At 33.3% G+C, this 19,248-nt stretch overlaps 1 protein-coding gene across 16 annotated transcripts in view; it reads right to left on the bottom strand.

Moving 5' to 3' along the window:
• Positions 1-19,248, bottom strand: part of EML5 (EMAP like 5) — a 244,705-nt gene that overhangs the window by 172,389 nt on the left and 53,068 nt on the right. For 15 of the 16 annotated variants that reach the window (XR_012478175.1, XM_074235552.1, XM_074235553.1 and 12 more), the window contains 5 exons: positions 17,747-17,884; positions 13,379-13,635; positions 11,975-12,187; positions 4,538-4,705; positions 3,778-3,884 (listed from right to left, as the gene is read on the bottom strand). Coding sequence is in view for 15 of the 16 variants with exons in the window: in XM_074235552.1 (XP_074091653.1) it covers positions 3,778-3,884; positions 4,538-4,705; positions 11,975-12,187; positions 13,379-13,635; positions 17,747-17,884 (883 nt within the window). In the remaining variant the exon portion in view is untranslated. Of the gene's footprint in view, positions 1-3,777; positions 3,885-4,537; positions 4,706-11,974; positions 12,188-13,378; positions 13,636-17,746; positions 17,906-19,248 lie in introns of all 16 variants that reach the window. The other variant, XM_074235557.1, reaches the window with a different exon arrangement.

Raw genomic sequence — 19,248 nt, 5'->3', positions numbered from 1 at the left:
AGGGAACCTTTGCTCTCATCAGAGATGGCTAGGACAGGAAACAGCAAATATACTCAATGGGGTATAGACATCTGGAGTAAGAAGGAGGAGGGAGCAGGGGGAAGGGGTGGGGATGTGAATAAAGGAGGAGAGGATGGACCCTGGAGCGAGATTGGTCAGATATAACACATTTTCTTTTTTACTTCTTGCAAGGGGCTGGGATTGGAAGGCCTACCCAGGACCATAGGGCCAGGGGGATTCTGGGTATGGGGGCTCAGGGCTTCTTGGCCCCAGGACCAGGGATCTGTCTGCTGCGCCACTCAGCGACCCTGCAGCGGAGTCAGAGTGAAAGGAGAGAGAAAATAGAGTACATGGTAGTGGAGAAATACGAAAGGAGGGAGTTGGGATCAGCAGTGGCAACGTTGGAAAAATATGGAAGTAACTTTTGTGATGGACCTACCATAAAGAATGCGTCCACCCATGACAGAGTTGTTGGTGTTGGAACAAAGACTGAAGCACATATTTTGTTATTATTATTTGGGGGAGGGTGCAGGGCAAGTGGGGCTGGGTGGCCTGCCTGGGGCCACATAGCAGGGTGATCTTTGGGTGTCTGGAGCTGGATTCGGACCCAGGTGCTCCTGGCTCAAGGGCCAATGCTCTATCTGCCACCCAGCCACCCCTACTATTATTACTATTTCGTTTTATTTTGGGTCTTTTTTTCCCTTCTTTTTGGTTTTGGCAGGGCAGTGGGGATCGGGTGGCTTGCATGTCACATGGCTGGGTGGTTGTTGGGTTTATGAGGCTGGATATAGACTCGGGTGCTCGTGGCTCCAGGGCTGGTGCTTTGTCCATTGCGCCACCTGGCCATACCTACAATTATTACTATTATTTTTTTTAATTTTAATTTTTCTCTCCCTTTTACTTTTTTCGCCCAAACAAGTCTATCTATATTCATGGGGGAGGGGTATTTTGTTTACTTGTAAACAAGAATATTTCATTAATGTAAAAAAAACATTTGTACAAAATGAGAATAAAAAATAAATTAAAAAAAGAAAAAAGCAAGATGCCAAAACTTCTGTGAATTGATATTCATTGCTATCTTTCAATGAACAAAGAAAATAATTCCACCAACTCCTTAGGATAACTTTTTTTTAATTTTTTAAAATTTTTTATTTTTTTTAGGTTTTTTCTAGGCAATGGGGTTAAGTTGGCCTGCCCAAGGCCACATAGATAATTATTAAGTGTCTGAGACTAGATTTGAACCCAGGTACTCCTGACTCCAGGGCCGGTGCTTTATCCACTGCACCACCTAGCCACCCCTTTAGCATAACTCTTAAAGGTAAAACTGATCCATTCTACCACTTACTTTTTAATTAAAATACTACATTACACACACACACACACACACACACACACACACACACACACACACACACAGTTTTTCCATTTCTCCATTTGTCTGACCATCACAATTATCCCTATACCCTATATCAAAGCATTCCATACATACTTAATGGAATCAAAGGGTGGATTTACTTCTTTGAAAACTAAAAGGCATTTTGGATATTATATTTTTGGCAGCATAATCTGGCTGGCACAAGCTATGGTAGGGAAAGTTTGTACTCTTTCCTATGAAAAGGATAACCAGTTATCAGTTATTCCATAAATACAGAAATATTTTGAAAATAATTCAAGTTATTTTCTTAAAAAATGATGTCCTTCACAGTCTGATAGCCACAGTTACAGCATCCTGATTAGATATTCTGATCATTTAGAGAGTTGATGAAGTTGCCATTTACTTTGGAGGACGAATCTTTTCTATGACTGCTTGCATTTTTACTTTTATATCTTCTAGAGAAATGGGTCTTTGAGAGTCTTGTTCTGTTCTTGAAGAACTATTAACCTCTTAATTTTAGTGTGGATAGCCTTTAGTGGTATTTTTCCATTCTGGTTTGAGTTTTGTACTTTTTTTTTTTTTTTTTTTTTGCTCTGACCTCACATTTCAACACAAAACTAAGCAGCTAGTCACAGTGGATAGGAATGCTCAATCTGAAATCAGGAAAATCTGAGTTCAAATCTTGTCTCAGTCAATTCCTAGCTATGTGACCCTGGGCACATCACTTACCTTCTACCTTGGTTTCCTCATCTGTAAATTGAGATAATAATAGTACTTTGCAAACCCTAAAGCTCTATGTAAATGCTAGATATTTCTATTACTGGTGTAATTTCAAAGCTACCTAGACAAATTATCTGCTTAGCCATTTTCAAAGATCCCAGTGTTGCTTTAAAGGAACTGCTTTCAAAGTTCAGTGCCTCTATTTAAGCTACCTAATAGTCATATTAGACTTGCATAGTAAATAACTACTAGTACTAATTTTCCTCATTTTCTATCTTGGTAATTTTTTTTTTTTGGCCTTTAGGTTCACAAATGAAGATGACTTTCTGTGGCTATAGGAAGTTCACGTTCACTTCCACCAAGCTGCCTACTGGGTAGCAATACAAAAGGGGCAGAGAGAATGAATATCTCACTTCCAGATCCAATGGTACTGCTAAGGGTGGTGGTACTGCTAAGGATGTACTCACACTAAGGACCATCCTTCCATTTCACTTAAACTTCATTATATCTTTTGACTGCATTTACAGCAAGAAGGCCTACATCAGTATGATTTAACTCCTCCAAAAATATGTCAATGCATTTGCTTTTGGACAAAGATCTCACAAAGAATAAAGGATAAATTGATATAGATGATTTTAATACTGTTCTCTTTCACACTTTCTGCCCTTTTCTGCAAGTCTATCAATCATAATTGTCTAAATGAAACACAGTTACACAGGACTGTAGGTGTTTCAGGTCTACTTTATTTCATGAGTTGCAAGGGCCAAAGATTTCATCACCTAATAGCCAGACAACTAGTGATAAATCTCTGTATTCAGATAAGCCAGTTCCTGGCTAGCCAATGTAACTTGATGCCATGACCATATTCAAAACTAGTCTGGTTTCAGCTCTACAGAATAAGATACTCCTCATCACTTCTAAATACACCATTAGACTGATAACTGAAGTCTTCATTGACTCCACCTCTCTCAATCTCTCTTCTCCTTTATATGGAGGGCTGGAGGATGGAGTACCTAACTCCTCCCAACACCTTCCTTTATAGGAAGTAGATGACTTTGCATCTGCTGTCCACTTTGGTTCCAACTCCATAGAAGAAGAAAATCCTCAATATCCTGTTCCTGTCCCCCCCCCCATACACTACACTACACTACACTACACTACACTACACACACACACACACACACATACACACACACACACCCTTGCTTTCCTGATTTCTTTGTGTTATATGTCCCCCTTTAGACTATAAGCTCACTGGGGTCTGGTATTTTTTTTTTTTATTAATTGTATCCCTAGTCTTAGCATATGGTAGGCATAATATATTTATTGGACAGCATTGAGTAAAGCCTTTTTCTAGATATTAGAAGCTAAATAGAATTTTTGTTATGTTTGTTATGTTTTACTGGCTATGCCATTAAAACCAACTTTGTCATAATGAGGAATCAAAGTAGAATGTTTATGAAAATTCTTTATAATACAATAAATCACAATAACAACATATAGCATATTTTATTTAAATAAATTATTTTATTATATTATTAATAAGTACAAGAGTATGTCTAATAATGAAAGGATAACAAAGATGAGAAGATATGAAGAACAATATGAAACATGCTAAATAAAAAGAACTGGGAATTAAATTTTACAAGTGAAAATGTACATAAGTGAAGAGGGAAAATTACCTGTCGATGGTATGTGATCTGAGTTTCTTGCTCAATTTCAGAGTCCAGTTCTGGAACATCAGATTGGTCTGAATCTGACTCATCACTATTAGAGTCAGCAAGACTTTCTGTAATTTTTAAAAGATATTTTTATGTTTTTAAAAGGACAGTTTTAATTAAGCAATATAAAATAATGAATAACAGCTAACTAGTATCAAGTAACATAAAGATACAGGGCATAAAACAAATAAAATTATGTTTTCAAATTACACATATATAAGATGCCAGTATAAACTCTAAAATAATTTTCTTCTCCATTCACTGGAAAGACAATAGTTCTTAAATCCTTTCACTAGTTCCCCATTGTCATTACATGACAAATTTAAATACCAAAATACCTGTAATTAATAAAAGTGGGAAAATAGTTTAAAAAAAACACAAGGAATATAGACAAATTGCTTTTTTAAAATATTCCTTTATCAAAAAATAACAAGATATTTAGATACCCTCAGAATCAATTATATTTTGAACATTAATACAAACATTACTTCCTCATGATTCAGTAGATAAAATGTCACTAAAATAAACTTGCTTTTCAATGTTTTGTAATTTTTCTAACCCCAAGCTTGTATTCAAATAATAATTAACATTGCTCATATTATGGTATTAAATTATTTCAAATATTAAAATTACATCATTTTTAAATTATGTCATTTTGAAATTAAACATGTGGGCATACTTGGGTACATATATAAAAATTTTTTTAAAAAAAATTACTGACCTTGTGGTGCTATATGAAGGGAATCCTTTAATTTTCTCTCAGGAATAAATTTCCACTGAAAGACTGAATGATCTGCTCCACCAATAGAAATAACCCACTGATAATCATGTGACCATCTAACATTGGTTATATGAGCTGAATGACCAATATATTTTTTAAATTTTGCTCCTAAAATAAAAATAGGTTTTTAAACATAATATTTTCATATATAGTTATATGAACATTAAACAATATTTTGTAAAATATAGCAAACAATATTTTCATATATAATTACATGAATGTTGTGCATTAACATTAACTTGAATGTTAAGTTCATTAACACTGACCCTCTTTCATTTCTCTATTATTGCTTATCTTCAACTAGTGACTTAACTGACTAAAGCAAGATGTTAGATAATACCTGAAAATGTTTTAAATCTCTTGTTGATTTATAGTACAGATGGGAAGCCTGACTTGAATTGTTACTTTTAAGGAGCTGTAAAAAGTAATTTTAATTCCAGTACAAATAAAAATTTGTTGATGAATCAGTAATCTAGATTTTGAATGCATAATACTCCATCTCCAAGCTATGCTACCATACTGTGGCCTTTCTTTACTCACATCAGCACTGATTCTTGTCTCTTGTATCCTGAGCAATGCTGAATGAGTTTTTATCTTATCTCCCATAAAACCAGGTCATACCACTTTCCAATCATCTCTAAGACATGCCACCTGCACTTTGGCCCTCTTTTACCCCCCCTCCCCAAGGAGTTTTTACCTCTAAGATCTGCTTAACCCACCATCCCACCTTTCTGCCATGTTCAAACAGGCCTAAGTGCCCTTCAACACACATTCCACCCCCTACAACTCTTTTGTATTACATTTACCTATTAGAATGTACATTCCTTGAGGGCAAGGACTGTCTTGCTTTTGTATTTGCATCCTCAGTGGCTTAGCACATGGTAAACATTTAAAGTTTTTTATTCATTCACTCAAGAATCAATGAGGGCTCAGTTCTTACACAACAGCTCTTAGAGTCCAGGGACTCCTGGCAGTTCCCAAGATTTTTAGGAGGTCCATGAGGGCAAACATACTTTCATAATAATATATATATTTTTTTAGGTTTTTGCAAGGCAAATGGGGTTAAGTGGCTTGCCCAAGGCCACACAGCTAGGTAATTATTAAGTGTCTGAGGCCAGATTTGAACCCAGGTACTCCTGACTCCAAGGCTGGTGCTTTATCAATTATGCCACCTAGCCATCCCCTTTCATAATAATAATAATATTAAGATGTTTTCATTTTTTTTTCTTTTTTTAGTTTTTTTCTAGGTAGGTTTAAGTGGCTTGCCCAAGGCCACACAGCTAGGTAATTATTAAGTGTCTGAGGCCGGATTTGAACTCAGGTACTCCTGACTCCAGGGTCAGTGCTCTATCCACTGTGCCACCTAGCTGCCCCTTTCATTTCTAATATGCTAAATATTGCTGGATAAAATTCACATAAACAAAAGCTCTTTGCAGGTCCTTAATAATTTTAAGATGTTATGATATTAAAAAAAAATTGAGAACCGCACTCTCAGGAAACTAAGGTTAAATGACTTATCCCATTTCACAAAGACAGTATGTAATGAAGTTAAAATCAAATCAATCTTCCAACTCCAGGTAGGGTGCTCTTCTTGCTACATCAAACAAATTATAGACTGATGATCTAACTGGAGAGACAATACAAATGAAAAAAATTCATGAACAATTTTTTTAATCCATAAAAGTAAAATTAACTCTTTATCTAAATTATCGGAGGTATTACTATAATATTAAATGAAGTAATATATATATATATTATATATATATATATATATATATAAATAAAATTATGTCCTTAGAAAACTATAAAGAACTACATAAGTACTATTATTTTTCTATTTTTTTAAATGAATTTCATATTATGGGGTTAATATCAATCTCTTCTTAAAATTTAAAGATACAGATTGATTAACCAAAAATAGGGATGGGGGGGAAGAGAGGGGTAATTCTTATTTAAATTCCTTTTTTTTTTAATTTGGGGGCTAAGGGGCAGCTAAGTAGCCCAGTGGAGAGCACTAGACTTGGAGTCAGCAGGACCCGAGTTCAAATATGAAATCAAAACTTAATAATTACCTAGCTTTGTGACCTTAGGCAAGTCATCTAACTCCATTGCCTTAAATTAAAAAAATAAATAAAATTTGGGGGCCAAAAATTAAATAGAAATTTTTTCTTTAAACTGTCACTAATTTTTTTTCTTGTATATATTATTCCTATTTTTCTTAGTATAGCAAACATAATTTATTTTTTCTTTGTTCATTCATGACTGTGCCTTAGTATCCACATTCTGATCAATTATAAAAATGAGATGTATGGGATATTTAGCTGAATTATACTCAATATATAAATTAATGGAAATTTATCTGGCTTTTTTAGACAACCAAGTCCCTAATATTATTTCTATTAGGAATGTTCTTGTAAAAATTTAACATAGAAAAAAATTAGATAAAGGTTTGATTGTTTTTTCCAGTTCATTTAAAATTGACTGAATTATATACTCCCTTATGCAATTATTTTAAAAGGAAAAATCTAAATATTATTCCTAATGTGAATTTAAATTAATCATATGCTCCTTAGCATAGATTATATTTTCTTTGTTTATCTAACATTGCTGACTTTCACAATAAGATAAAATGCCTATTCATTTTTACAGCTTTTTTTCTAGTCAAGAGAAGGTAATGTATTGAAAGAAAAAAAATCCTCAAATTCTAAGTTTTCTTATACCTGGAATTTTAGATTATCATGACTAATTAAAACCACATTGTACAACAATTCTACAAATAGATTAAATTAACTTTGGGTTTTAAAATAATTAAGCTAATTAGTAAACATGCAGTAGTTTTAGCTCTTTATCAATCTACTTATACTCTTTGTGATACCTCACCATAATATTTATCAGTGAGAAAGAGTATGGCTGAAATTATGACTCAAAGCAAATATACACCAACTCCCTAAAATAAATTATTATTAAAGTGGAACAAAAAGGATATGCAAAGTCTTTTGCTTCTAAGTATTTGCTAACAAAAATAAACTTCATTTTTGTATTGTTTTAAGGCTTGCAATGCAATTTTATGCTTATTCTCTCATTTGAGCCCATATATACTATAACACCACAACTGAAGGTATTCTCAGTATTATCTCAATTTTACTGGATGAAGAGACTTGAGGTAATCTCAGAAGCGTTAACTGAATTATAGCCTGGCAGGTAGGAAGTGCATAAAGAAGGATACAAAGTCAGGCTTTCCTGACTAAATCCAGTATTCTCTTCACTATAACATAGCCTTATTCTGTCTCCTAGGCACAGATTCATTCTATTTACCTGCCCATTATCTTCCTCTTCACTTACTTCACTATTTTTGTAAATGGCAATTCTGTTCATCCAGTCAAAAAACTGAGTTCTTTTTCATTGATTCTTATCACCTTTTATACCTACTCAGTGATCAAATGCTTTTCATAATATCTCTAGCATTCCTACTTCTCCCACTCTATTTCCACTTTCACTACCCTAATACAAACCCTTATTATCACCAATATCAGTATTGTAATAGGGTCTAAAAGGGATAGCTGCCTCTGCTCTCCCTCCAACTCATCCTTCACACTGTCGTTTTTGTTTTCCTTATATAATATTCTTTTTCTTTTCTTTTTTTTTTTTTTAAGATTTTTCAAGGCAATGGGGTTAAGTGGCTTGCCCAAGGCCACATGGCTAGGTAATTATTAAGTGTCTGAGGTCGGATCTGAACCCAGGTACTCCTGACTCCAAGGCCGGTGCTCTATTCACTGCGTCACCTAGCCGCCCCCCTTATATAATATTCTAATCACATCACTCCTCTGCTTAAACATCTTCAGACACTGTCTATCAACACCTAGCAAGTAAAGCTCAGAACTCCTCTAAAATTCAAGAATGTATCAGCTGATGCCACCCTACATTTCCAAACATTTCAAATTCCTTGTTTCCATGATGTATTGCATGCTTCTGAAAAACCAGTCTACTTCAACAACACGACAATGCCCTAAGTTTGCTTGTCTCCTTCAATTTGATCACATCACACCCCCTACCAGGAAAAGACTTTTCCGACTCTGTGCAAACAAATTTCTATCTATCCTTTAAAACACAATTCAAATGTTACCTCCTCCTCCTTGAACCTTTCCATGTTCTCCGTGAGAATGACCTTCACTACGGACCTTATATAGCATTTTGTTTTTCAGCTCTAGTCTATCTATGGATGGTAGCCATCTATGTCTTCATTATTAATAAACACTAGCAAGTCCAAAAAATGTAACACCTAAACTATCCCCTCCCACATTTAGCACAGTTCTCAGCAAAAAAAAAAAAAATTAGTTAAATATTTCTCGAATTTGCTTTAAGTCTGTCTGTTGAAATTCAAGAAACAGATGAAATTCCAATTTGCTTTTGGAGTGTTCCATGTTATATTCCATCTGAAATAATCTTTCCTTCCTTGGATTTCTTGTTAACATTTTGGTTTATATATTTCCTTTGAATTGATATTATGTTTAGCTATTAATGTTCATTTTAGATTTAGCCCATTAGAGATTATAATATTTTAAAGGATCAGGTCTGAGTCTTATTCATCCCAGTATCTTCTAATCCCTGGCATGGTGACTGTTACGTACCTCAGTATTAAAGAATCTCTGATTTAATCATTTATGAACAATTCATTTACTGACACAAATTGCAAACTTACTTAGAAGATGACTCTTAAAAGTAGCTGTAGTTGAGAAATTCATCACCTTATGGTCAACAGGACAATTGAAAAGGCTCTCTGATTTCCAAGTCTTTCAAGACTGGAAGGTTCTGTCAGACTTAAGTTCTACTGGCATAGTCTACAAAAACTGATAATAATCTAAATACAAAGATGAGGAACTGGGGTAAAACTTTAGTGGAGGTAAATACATATTTGATAAATTTATTTAGAATAGTTACCTTAATTTAGTTTTGAGCTTAATTTTCTTATGGATGTATCTTGATGTTCACATGCTAATTTGATATACTGTTTCATGGGCATATAATTTTGAAATCTAAAAATATCAAATAATTATTTCTTCCACTTGCCCTACTTAAGACACAAGATGAGATTAGGAGATAATGGATTCTGGGGAAGCTAGGTGTTGTAGTGGATAGAGCACTGGTCCTGGAGTCAGGAGGACCTGATTTCAAATCCAGCCTCAGACACTTATTAATTTCCTAGCTGTATGACTTCGGATAAGTCATTTAAACCAATTACCTTAAATAAATAAAAAAAAATTTTAAAAAAGGAGATAATGGATTCTAATACCATTGGGGTATGGTATGGTATGGTTAGTGTGGTATATAGTATGGTGTGGTGTGGTATGGTATATAGCACAGCAGTTAAAAGCTGCTATAATCAAGAGCTTTTTATGTATTATCCCAACTTGAACCTCACAGCTTTATCAAGGAAGTAGTATAGAACTACTTTTTTTACATTAACATGCATTTTATTGGCCATTTTATTTTTTCATTTCATTTAATTTTTTTTTACAATTACATACAAAGATAATCTTCAACATTCATTCTTTTACAAGTTTTTGAGATTCACATTTTTCTACTTTCCTTCTTTCAGTCCCCACCCCCCGCCATGGCAGCAAATAATCTAATATAGGTTATACATGTACAAACATGTTTAACATATTTCCATATTAGTCAAGTTCTGAAAGAGGAATAAGAACTAGGAGGGGAAAATACCATGACAAATAAAGAAAAAATAATAAAGGAAGTTTTAAAAAGTGGACATAGTGTACTTTACAGAAGTACATTTCAGAAGTCTTTAAGATTTTTCTCTAAATGTGGATGGCATTTTTCATAATAGGTCTCTCTCAGAATTGCCCTTGGTCACTGAACTGCTGAGAGGGGCTGAGTCCATCACATTTGATCATCTTACAGTGTTGCTGTTAATGTGTAATGTGTACAATGTTCTCCTGGCTGTGCTCATTTCATTTAGCATCATTTCATGCAAGTCTTTCTAGGCTTTTCTAAAGTGAAGACTCTCATGATTTCTCACAGAACAATGTCATATTCAATATGATTCTCATATACCATTCACATTCATATATCATAACTTGTTCAGCCAATTCCCTGCTCATCTCCTTAATTTTCAATTCTTTGCCATACAATATTACTTTTGACATTTCATGGTTCAGGAAACTAAAGCACTAAAAAGTGAAGTGAGTTCCTCAAGTTCATACTACCTTAAAAAATGGCAGAGTTGGGATTCTGGCTCAAATTCAACCATCTGTTTTTAAGTCATCCTATTCTCAAATATAATTTGTGTATTCTGGCACCTACAATTACTTGTTAAATTAAATTAATATAAGAGAAAAGAATGCACAAAATTATAAGAAAAATGCAGTAATTTATCAATAAAGAACCATGTAGAGATTATGCATTTTTCAAAGCAAGAGATCAATAACTAGAAAAGATTTTCAGGAAGCAAAATTACAATGGAGTCAAAAATGTGAAAAATGGTTTTCTTATATTAAAATAACTCCATTTTCAACACTATAATTTTACTCAATTAGAATTTTCACATTTACTTAAAAAAAGTAGTCCAAAAATATTTAAAAAAATACACCAAGCTGAATTTTCCTGCAAGAATTTAACAGTATGATCCAATCATTTTGGAGAGCAATTTACAATTATGCCCAGGGACAATAAAACTATGCCATACCTTTTGATCCAATAATTCCACTACTAGATCTATTTCCCAAACAGATCATAAAAAAAGGGAAAAGATTCACACATACAAGAATATTTCTAGTAACTTTTTTTTGGAGGGGCAAAGAATTGGAAAATGAGGAGATAACCATCAATTGGAGAATGGCTGAACAATTATGGTATGTGAATGTGATGGAGTATTATTGTTCTGTAAGAAAGCATGAGTGGACTGACTTCAAAAAAGTCTGGAAAGACTTGCAAGATGCTAAGTGAAATGAGCAGGACCAGGAAAACATTTTATATATTAACAGCAGTTTTGTGTGATCATCAACTATGATGGACTTAGCTCCTCTCAGCAGTTCAGGGCCCAAGAACGATCTAAAAGGAATGTGATAAAATATGCCATCAAGATCTAGAGAAAACTATGGAGTAAATATTGACCAAAGCATGCTATTTTCACTTTTAAAATTTGTTTTATGTTCTGATTCTTTTTTTCACAACATGATTATTATGGAAACACATTTCAGATAACATATCAGATTACTTGTCATGGGGAGAGAGGTAGTGGAAATCAAAAACTTACAAAAAGATGAATGTTGAAAACTATTTTTGCATGTAATTGAAAAAATAAATCAAAACAACATTCAAAAAAGAACTTAACAATATATAACAGTATATTTTATAACATACCTTTTCTTAAACAAGGATATCGGAATAGTTTTATAATCCCATAGTCATCTGCAGTAACTAAAACTTGGCCAATAAAATTTCCATCTACAGAATTGATATCGTTGCTCTCAGAATACTTGGGCCAAATTCCATTAACTTCAAGGCCTGAAACACAAGTCCAGGAAGCCCACTGAACACCTTTCATTTCTTCTTTGTTTGATACTTCTTTTCCACCTAAAATCAAATCAACATTTTTTTCATTTAAAAAATTCACTTTACTTGCCTTCCCCCCCATCACCCCATACAGTCTAACTTTAAACAATATGAATCTTCCCACCCCAGGTAGAATAGAATATATAAGAACATGAAGCATGCATTTTTGAACGAAGGAAGGTGCCAACAGATTAAGATAAAATAACTAAAAGAATATAAGAGAATAATTCTCAGCTCTAAGTTGTAAAAATTCAAACATGTAGAGAATAGTCAAGGCTGCTGTGGAAAGCAAAAACTACTCTTAGAATTAATAAATATATCCTGTACTGGCATGAATCATGAGGAAGAAGAGTCAAGCTGCGGCAACTCATAAGCCAAATAAGGAAACAACCCAGGAGGTGGACTGAAGCGAAGAGACCAAAATAAAAAGCCAATAAACAAAATTGGGGATGTCAACTAACCAATTACAGAGACTTTTGATAATTATGCTTATCTCATTTCTAAGAAATCTGTAAGAAAATTTGTTTATGTTATTCAAACTTAATTATATTTGCACTATAAGTTATGCTTACTTTCAAATTAACCTTTATAAAGTTTACCAAGCTGATTCCAATCTTCTAGGAATCAGAAGTTCAATTTAGATACATTTTCTTTGATTAATGTTAAAGAAAAAAGGCATTTTTCAATCCTATCCAAAAAACATTAGAATTCTACTGTAGGGGCAGCTAGATGACTAGAGCATTGGCCCTAGAGTCAGGAGGACCTGAGTTCAAATCTGGCCTCAGACACTTAATAATTACCTAGCTGTGTGGCCTTGGGCAAATCACTTAACCCCACTGCCTTACAAAAAGAAAAAAAAAAGAATTCTACTGTACCAATATTTACTGAGTTAATTATGAAGTGAGTTTAACTTGGACCTTCTCCAAAGATTTAGTTAATTACCAAAAGGATCCCAATAATGTACCTTCATCTGTATAATGAATGAGTTGAACTAAATCACTTTTAGGATATCTTTCAGTTTTACAAGTGTTCTTACAAACTAACTTAGTCCTAAAGAACAGATCCCCAAAGACATTGTAGTTTTATTAAACACGCTAAATAAAAAAAAAAATTATCAGTAATGTTATCCTTTTGATAACAAATTAAAAGATTTTGTGGGAATTCTATAAAACCCTTGTGACATACATAGTGGTATTAAAAAAAAAACCTTACTTGGAATCCTATAAAACAGTCTTTTTCCACTTCCATCATTGGTCTGTAAATATCTACTGTCTGAAGACCAGTCCAAATGAGTGATGAAACTAAGGGATCCAACACATTCTCCAACTTTTTTGTACCGCTGGACAACTCCATAAATATCAACCGAGCTGTCATTTGATCCAACAGCAAGGAAAGTTCCATCTGGAGAATATTTTAATTCATGAATTGCTTCTTTCCTATCTTTAATATGAACAACTTCTGTCATATCTCTATAGGAGAGAAAGAAAATTGGAAAATTCATAGCAACATTTTAAAAAGACATGCATTGCTTTATAATGTGCACGTAATAAAGATGTACATATGTATATGTAGGCTTATATGTATAACAACATGTCTTTTTATGTTTTTTATAACTTTTCCTGTTTCTTTTATGCAGTATGGAATTATTTTTTATTTATTTATATTCATTTCACCTCAGATATACAAGTTCCTCAAGGACAGTAGTTATACCACTATATCCTTTATATTATCATCTTTATTTTCTACCCAGTGTTGTTAACAAAAATTAACATTTTATATACCTTATGATTGTAATGGAAAAAAAATCACAAAAACATCAACAGCTCTATATAGAATTAGATTTTTTACATTACATTAATGCAAAGAATATCTGATATGCCAAATTGGGAAGGGGATACTTTCAACATGCCTGATTCTGGATCTTTCTCATTGACACCTCAACCTTCTTTAGTGCTATTTAATCTTTATGCTCCATCCATGCTTCACTCCTCTTATTTTTACTCGGTCAGTGAATACTGAGAGACCAGTGAATATTTTTTTCATACTAGAACAGCTGGTGGAATCTAAAATAAAGAACAGCCTCACTGGACATTTCAAATATATCAATGAAAAGATTGAATACTTTTTGTAAAGGGAAAAAGATGACCTATAATTCTTAAGAAGGACAAATAAGTAAATGATCAAAAACTAGATATATTTTATTTATGCTTTAAGAAAGAGTATAACAAAATGAGGGCCCAGTTGAGGTTGTATAAAAATAAATTTATAGTGGATCCAGTCAAAATGACTGTGTGATTTCCTCCATCTTGATTCAGCAACATATGTAGAGATTAGTGGGAATGGTCTAAGGCTAAGTTTGCTTAACTGAGTGTAAACAGTCACATTATAAGAGGACTAGGGATTCAAGAGAGGAGGAAGGAGTAGAAGTTGAAATGGTTCACCAAAAAGGGTCAAGATGGGAAGAAGAGGAGAGTAGTCAATGTAAGGGAGACAATTTGGGAGAGCAAGAGATTAGGTCACGGTGTGGTTAAAGAATAGAAGTAAAATGAGGCAGCAAAGTGGCACAATGGAATCAAGAGGTCTTGAGTCCAAATTTAGCATCAGGCACTTGCTAGATATGTCACCCTGGGCAAGTCCCTTAATCTCATTGTCTCAAAAAAAGAATAAAAGTAAAGTCAACAGAGTATGGTTGGATAAAGAAATTTCAGAATACTTGAAGATGCAGGTGGTGGTGGCAAACTCAAGGGTAAGACAATTTCAAGTGTAGTTGAGGTTACTGGAGGAGTGGTTAATGGAACTAGAGCAATGTCATCTGTGAAAAATGGCATTTCAAAGTTTCAATATTTATAACAGATTTTCTTTTTTCATGTAGACTTTGCAACAAGGCCTCTTTTATAACAATTGCAAACACCTTAGGTAAACATGTCTCACTATTTTAAAGTTTATTTAGTGTCAGAACTCAGCAGATCATTAAACAAACATGCCTTTGGATATGTTGAAAATACTTATTAGAAAAGAGGCTTCAAAGTTGGATTTTGCTTCATCAACTCAAATTATTTTTTTAGAAATCAATAAACATCAGACAGTGTGGAATCTTATATTCTTTTTTCCTATCTCATTTGAGGAATTTGCCTGAAGTTTTTGGGTTAACACACGATTAAATAAACAGAAATAATACTTCTTAAATAGTCAACTTATGGGATTTATAAGCAAAAGGCAAAATAATATAAAAAGTTACAAAAAGATTTAGATAAATCTATGAATAAAAATAGTGTATAAATGATAATTTTTATATTTAAATAGCAATTATAAAATCACTTCACATATGATTTCTCATTTGATTACAATAAACCTCTGAGATAGTTAGTAAAGGTAATTATTCCATGTGGACCATATTCTCCATGGGGTTTTCTTCAAAGTCAAAGAGACTGGAATTGTTTTCTATTTCCTTCTCCATTAGATTAAGGCAAACAGAAGTTAAATGACCTACCCAAGATGACATCACTATTAAATGGCTGGGGCCACATTTGAAACTGGATGCTCCTGATACCAGGCCCCAGTATTCCATTTACTAAGCCATCTAGTTGCCCTATTTCCCCATTTTACAGACAGTAAATTGAGCTTTAGAAAAATTAAGTAATGTTCTCAAAGATATAAAGCAAATAAATGAAAGACATGGGACCTGAAGGAAGATTTCCTAACTCCTTTTTCTTAACTCTGCTCTTTCTGTTATCCTATACTAACTTCTCTGAAGCAAACCCTATTCTTTTAAGACTGATATTAACATGCACCATTTTCAGGTATAATACTAGAGAGTCAGAGAGTCACAGTATGATTCACTATGTTAATTCATATAATTGAATGTGCTTAATTCTATGACCAAGCAGGCATGATCATTCTTCCCAAATCTATTCTTTAATACCTCATAATCCAATAGTTTTATTCTTTGTCATATAGAAAGTACACAGCAGACCAACAAGGAACTATAATTAAATTTTCAGTGAGATGACAGAAGTAGCAACGAACAATATATGTGTTTCACACTTTACAAATTGTAGCTTAATAAGTATAGAAGTGGGACTGTCTGGTCAGAGAACATAAAACTTTAATAAGCTAATTGAAGTACTGGTAGACATAATCACATTCTACTGTCCATATATAAATGACCTATAAGAAACATGAAAACATAATTGGGCAGATTAAACAGAATGTACAGGTAAATACACCAAAGCATAATTACATAAAACATATACCTATTTTCAGGTATTTCCAAATTATTACACATTAATAATTGATCTCTCCATTATTATTTTATTAAAGGTCCAGCCTGTTCTTGTTTTTTAAATTTTATTTTTATTTATTTAAGACAAAGGGGTTAAATGACTTGCCCAAGGTCACAAAGCTAGGCAATTATTGTCTGAGGTCAAATTTGAATTCAGGTCCTCCTGACTCCAGGGCCATTGCTCTATCTACTGCGCATCCTAGCTGCCCCCAGGTTGGTTATTACTTAAAGAATCCAGATGAAGGCTGAACTGCAAAAAAAAAAATCCTGCTAAGATTATAATGGTATATAAAGTAAGTGTTAATGATGATTTCTACAAATGTTCATCTGACACCCCTAAATGGGGTATCCCCATAGGCTCTATCCTGGATCCTCATCTCACATCTGTCTTAGAATGACAGGGCAGGGAAATGTAACCTCAGAATAAGACTCCAGAAAATAAACTTACATCAACAAAAAATGAACTGAAACTGGCTGGAGAAAAGAGTGTTTTGGTTTTTTTTAGGTTTTTTGCAAGGCAAATGGGTCAAGTGGCTTGCCCAAGGCCACACAGCTAGGTACTCCTGACTCCAGGGCCGGTGCTTTATCCACTGTGCCACCTAGCCACAACGAAAAGAGTGTTTTAATATCTATGCCATCTATGATATAAGTGACTGTGGAATAAAACTACTTAGCATATCTGATTTTTTCCACCAATGGTAAAAATTAACTATAAAATATCAAGACAAAGATGCAGCTGGATAGTGTGTTGGAAAGAGTGCCGGTCTGGAGTCAGGAAGATCCAAGTTCAAATTTTATCTCAGACACTACAAGCTGTGTGACCCTGTGGAAATCACTTTACCCTGTTTTCCTCAGTAAAATGAGCTCAAAAAGGAATTGCAAGCTACTTCAGTATCTCTACCAAGAAAATCCCAAATGGGTCATAAGAGTGGGACATGACTGAAATTACTTGAGAATCAACAACTAATACAAAGCAAATGCTTGAACAAGGTCTTCAAGATTTTCATACATAGTAAACGGAAGAAAATATTCTTTGCTAGAACATAAACTTATACAGGAATGAAAAGCTTGTTTTTTCCCTTCCAGGCTAGAGAATTAAGTTGCGTGAAAAATCAGTATTATTATACATTTGAAATATCAGAAGCATCAGTAGATTTTATTTACATTGTTATTATAAACACAAAACATAATAATATTCAGTTTTCTTATTATTTAAAATGTTAATCACTTTCAATGAAGTTGTTACTTAATTTTAGATTTTAGGAAATTTTGCATATTTTTCTACATTAATGACATACCTTACTCGAAGTACAGTCAAAGAACCATCCTTCATTCCAAGGGCAAGATGGATTCCATCTGTACTAACAGCTGCACAACGAATTGGTTCCTCCATATTACATCTTGCTATTAATGCATGATCTATTAGGCTCCATATCCTACAACAAATATTCAATTAACTATAAAGGTGTTAAATTTTCAATGAAGGATCAATATAATAATTTGATTTCATTCCAATAAAGAAATATAATATTTTATTAACAGCTATACTATTTAACAAGAGAATCCTTTTTTAATGAAATTTGTACTATCATAATTAAACTTTTTCCTGCTAGAATCATGCTTAAAATAGTAGATAGCTATGCAATCAATTCCTTTATAATTGTATTACCCACTGACTTGGTCCTAAATATTTATATTAAATTAGTAAGCTGAAATTTTCTATTTTAACTGAAATTTTTATATTTAAGGACCAAACAAATGATGGTGCTATTTCATGAAAATATTATTTAAAACTGATTCATGACCAAAAACTTTTTATGTACTACACATTCACAGTCTAACACTTATTGAGCTAGACTTAATAGTCTAAGGCAGCATGGTACTACTGTACAATAGTATCTAATCTTCTGTGCAATATAAAAGTATTCCAAGGGCACTTAATGTTTACTAAGTAAGCTTTGATTTCTTTTCCTTCTGGGTTTTTTATCTTTGATAGACATGAAGTCAACTATCATGGTTAAAGGCAAATGATGGAGGCTTGAGGGAAGTGAAGATTTATTTAGTCTTTTTTTTTTTTTTTTTTGGTTTTTGCAGGGCAAATGGGGTTAAGTGGCTTGCTCAAGGCCACACAGCTAGGTAATTATTAACTGTTTGAGACCAGATTTGAACGCAGGTACTCCTGACTCCAGGGCCAGTGCTTTATCCACTGTGCCACCTAGCTGCCCTGATTTATTTAGTCTTTATCCCACTCACCTAAATGATTTCATACATGAAGTGAGTTTTGAGAATGATCGTAACTGAGGGGAGGAAGGGGATTTATGTTATGTTATTCTTGAAAGATCAAAAGATTCTCTCTGATACTTCCTTTTTTTCCTTTTGAAACAAAAAATATGTAGAAATAATAAGACTCTTGGAATCCTCCCATTATAAATTTAAAGGATTTTGTAAAAGTAAAGTAAAAAGTAAAGTAAAAAGCTAATAGAAAATGATACAATTAGTAACAAGAATAGTTCATAACTTTCTCTGTATGTAGAATGATGTACTATAAAATTTAGAGAACACTGTGATATTAATGAGGTTGAAAAACGATTCAGATTGTAAATTGAGGTGGAAATTTATTTTGGAAAATTATAATTGTGATCATAGTGCTTATTACTGTTCTTTAAAAGGAATTTTAAAAGCTATGTACATTAAAGCAGAATGGAAAAGGGGGAAATGATAGCATGCTTACAACTTCAATTAGTAATGATACTTTCATATAAAAAAATCCTTCTATTTGGGACTGGCTATGGTATCCAAT

This window comes from Macrotis lagotis, chromosome 4 (assembly GCF_037893015.1).
Source record: "Macrotis lagotis isolate mMagLag1 chromosome 4, bilby.v1.9.chrom.fasta, whole genome shotgun sequence".
NCBI lineage: Eukaryota > Metazoa > Chordata > Mammalia > Peramelemorphia > Peramelidae > Macrotis > Macrotis lagotis.
Note: the sequence above shows the minus strand (reverse complement) of the source record. Positions and strands in the feature narration are given on the sequence as shown.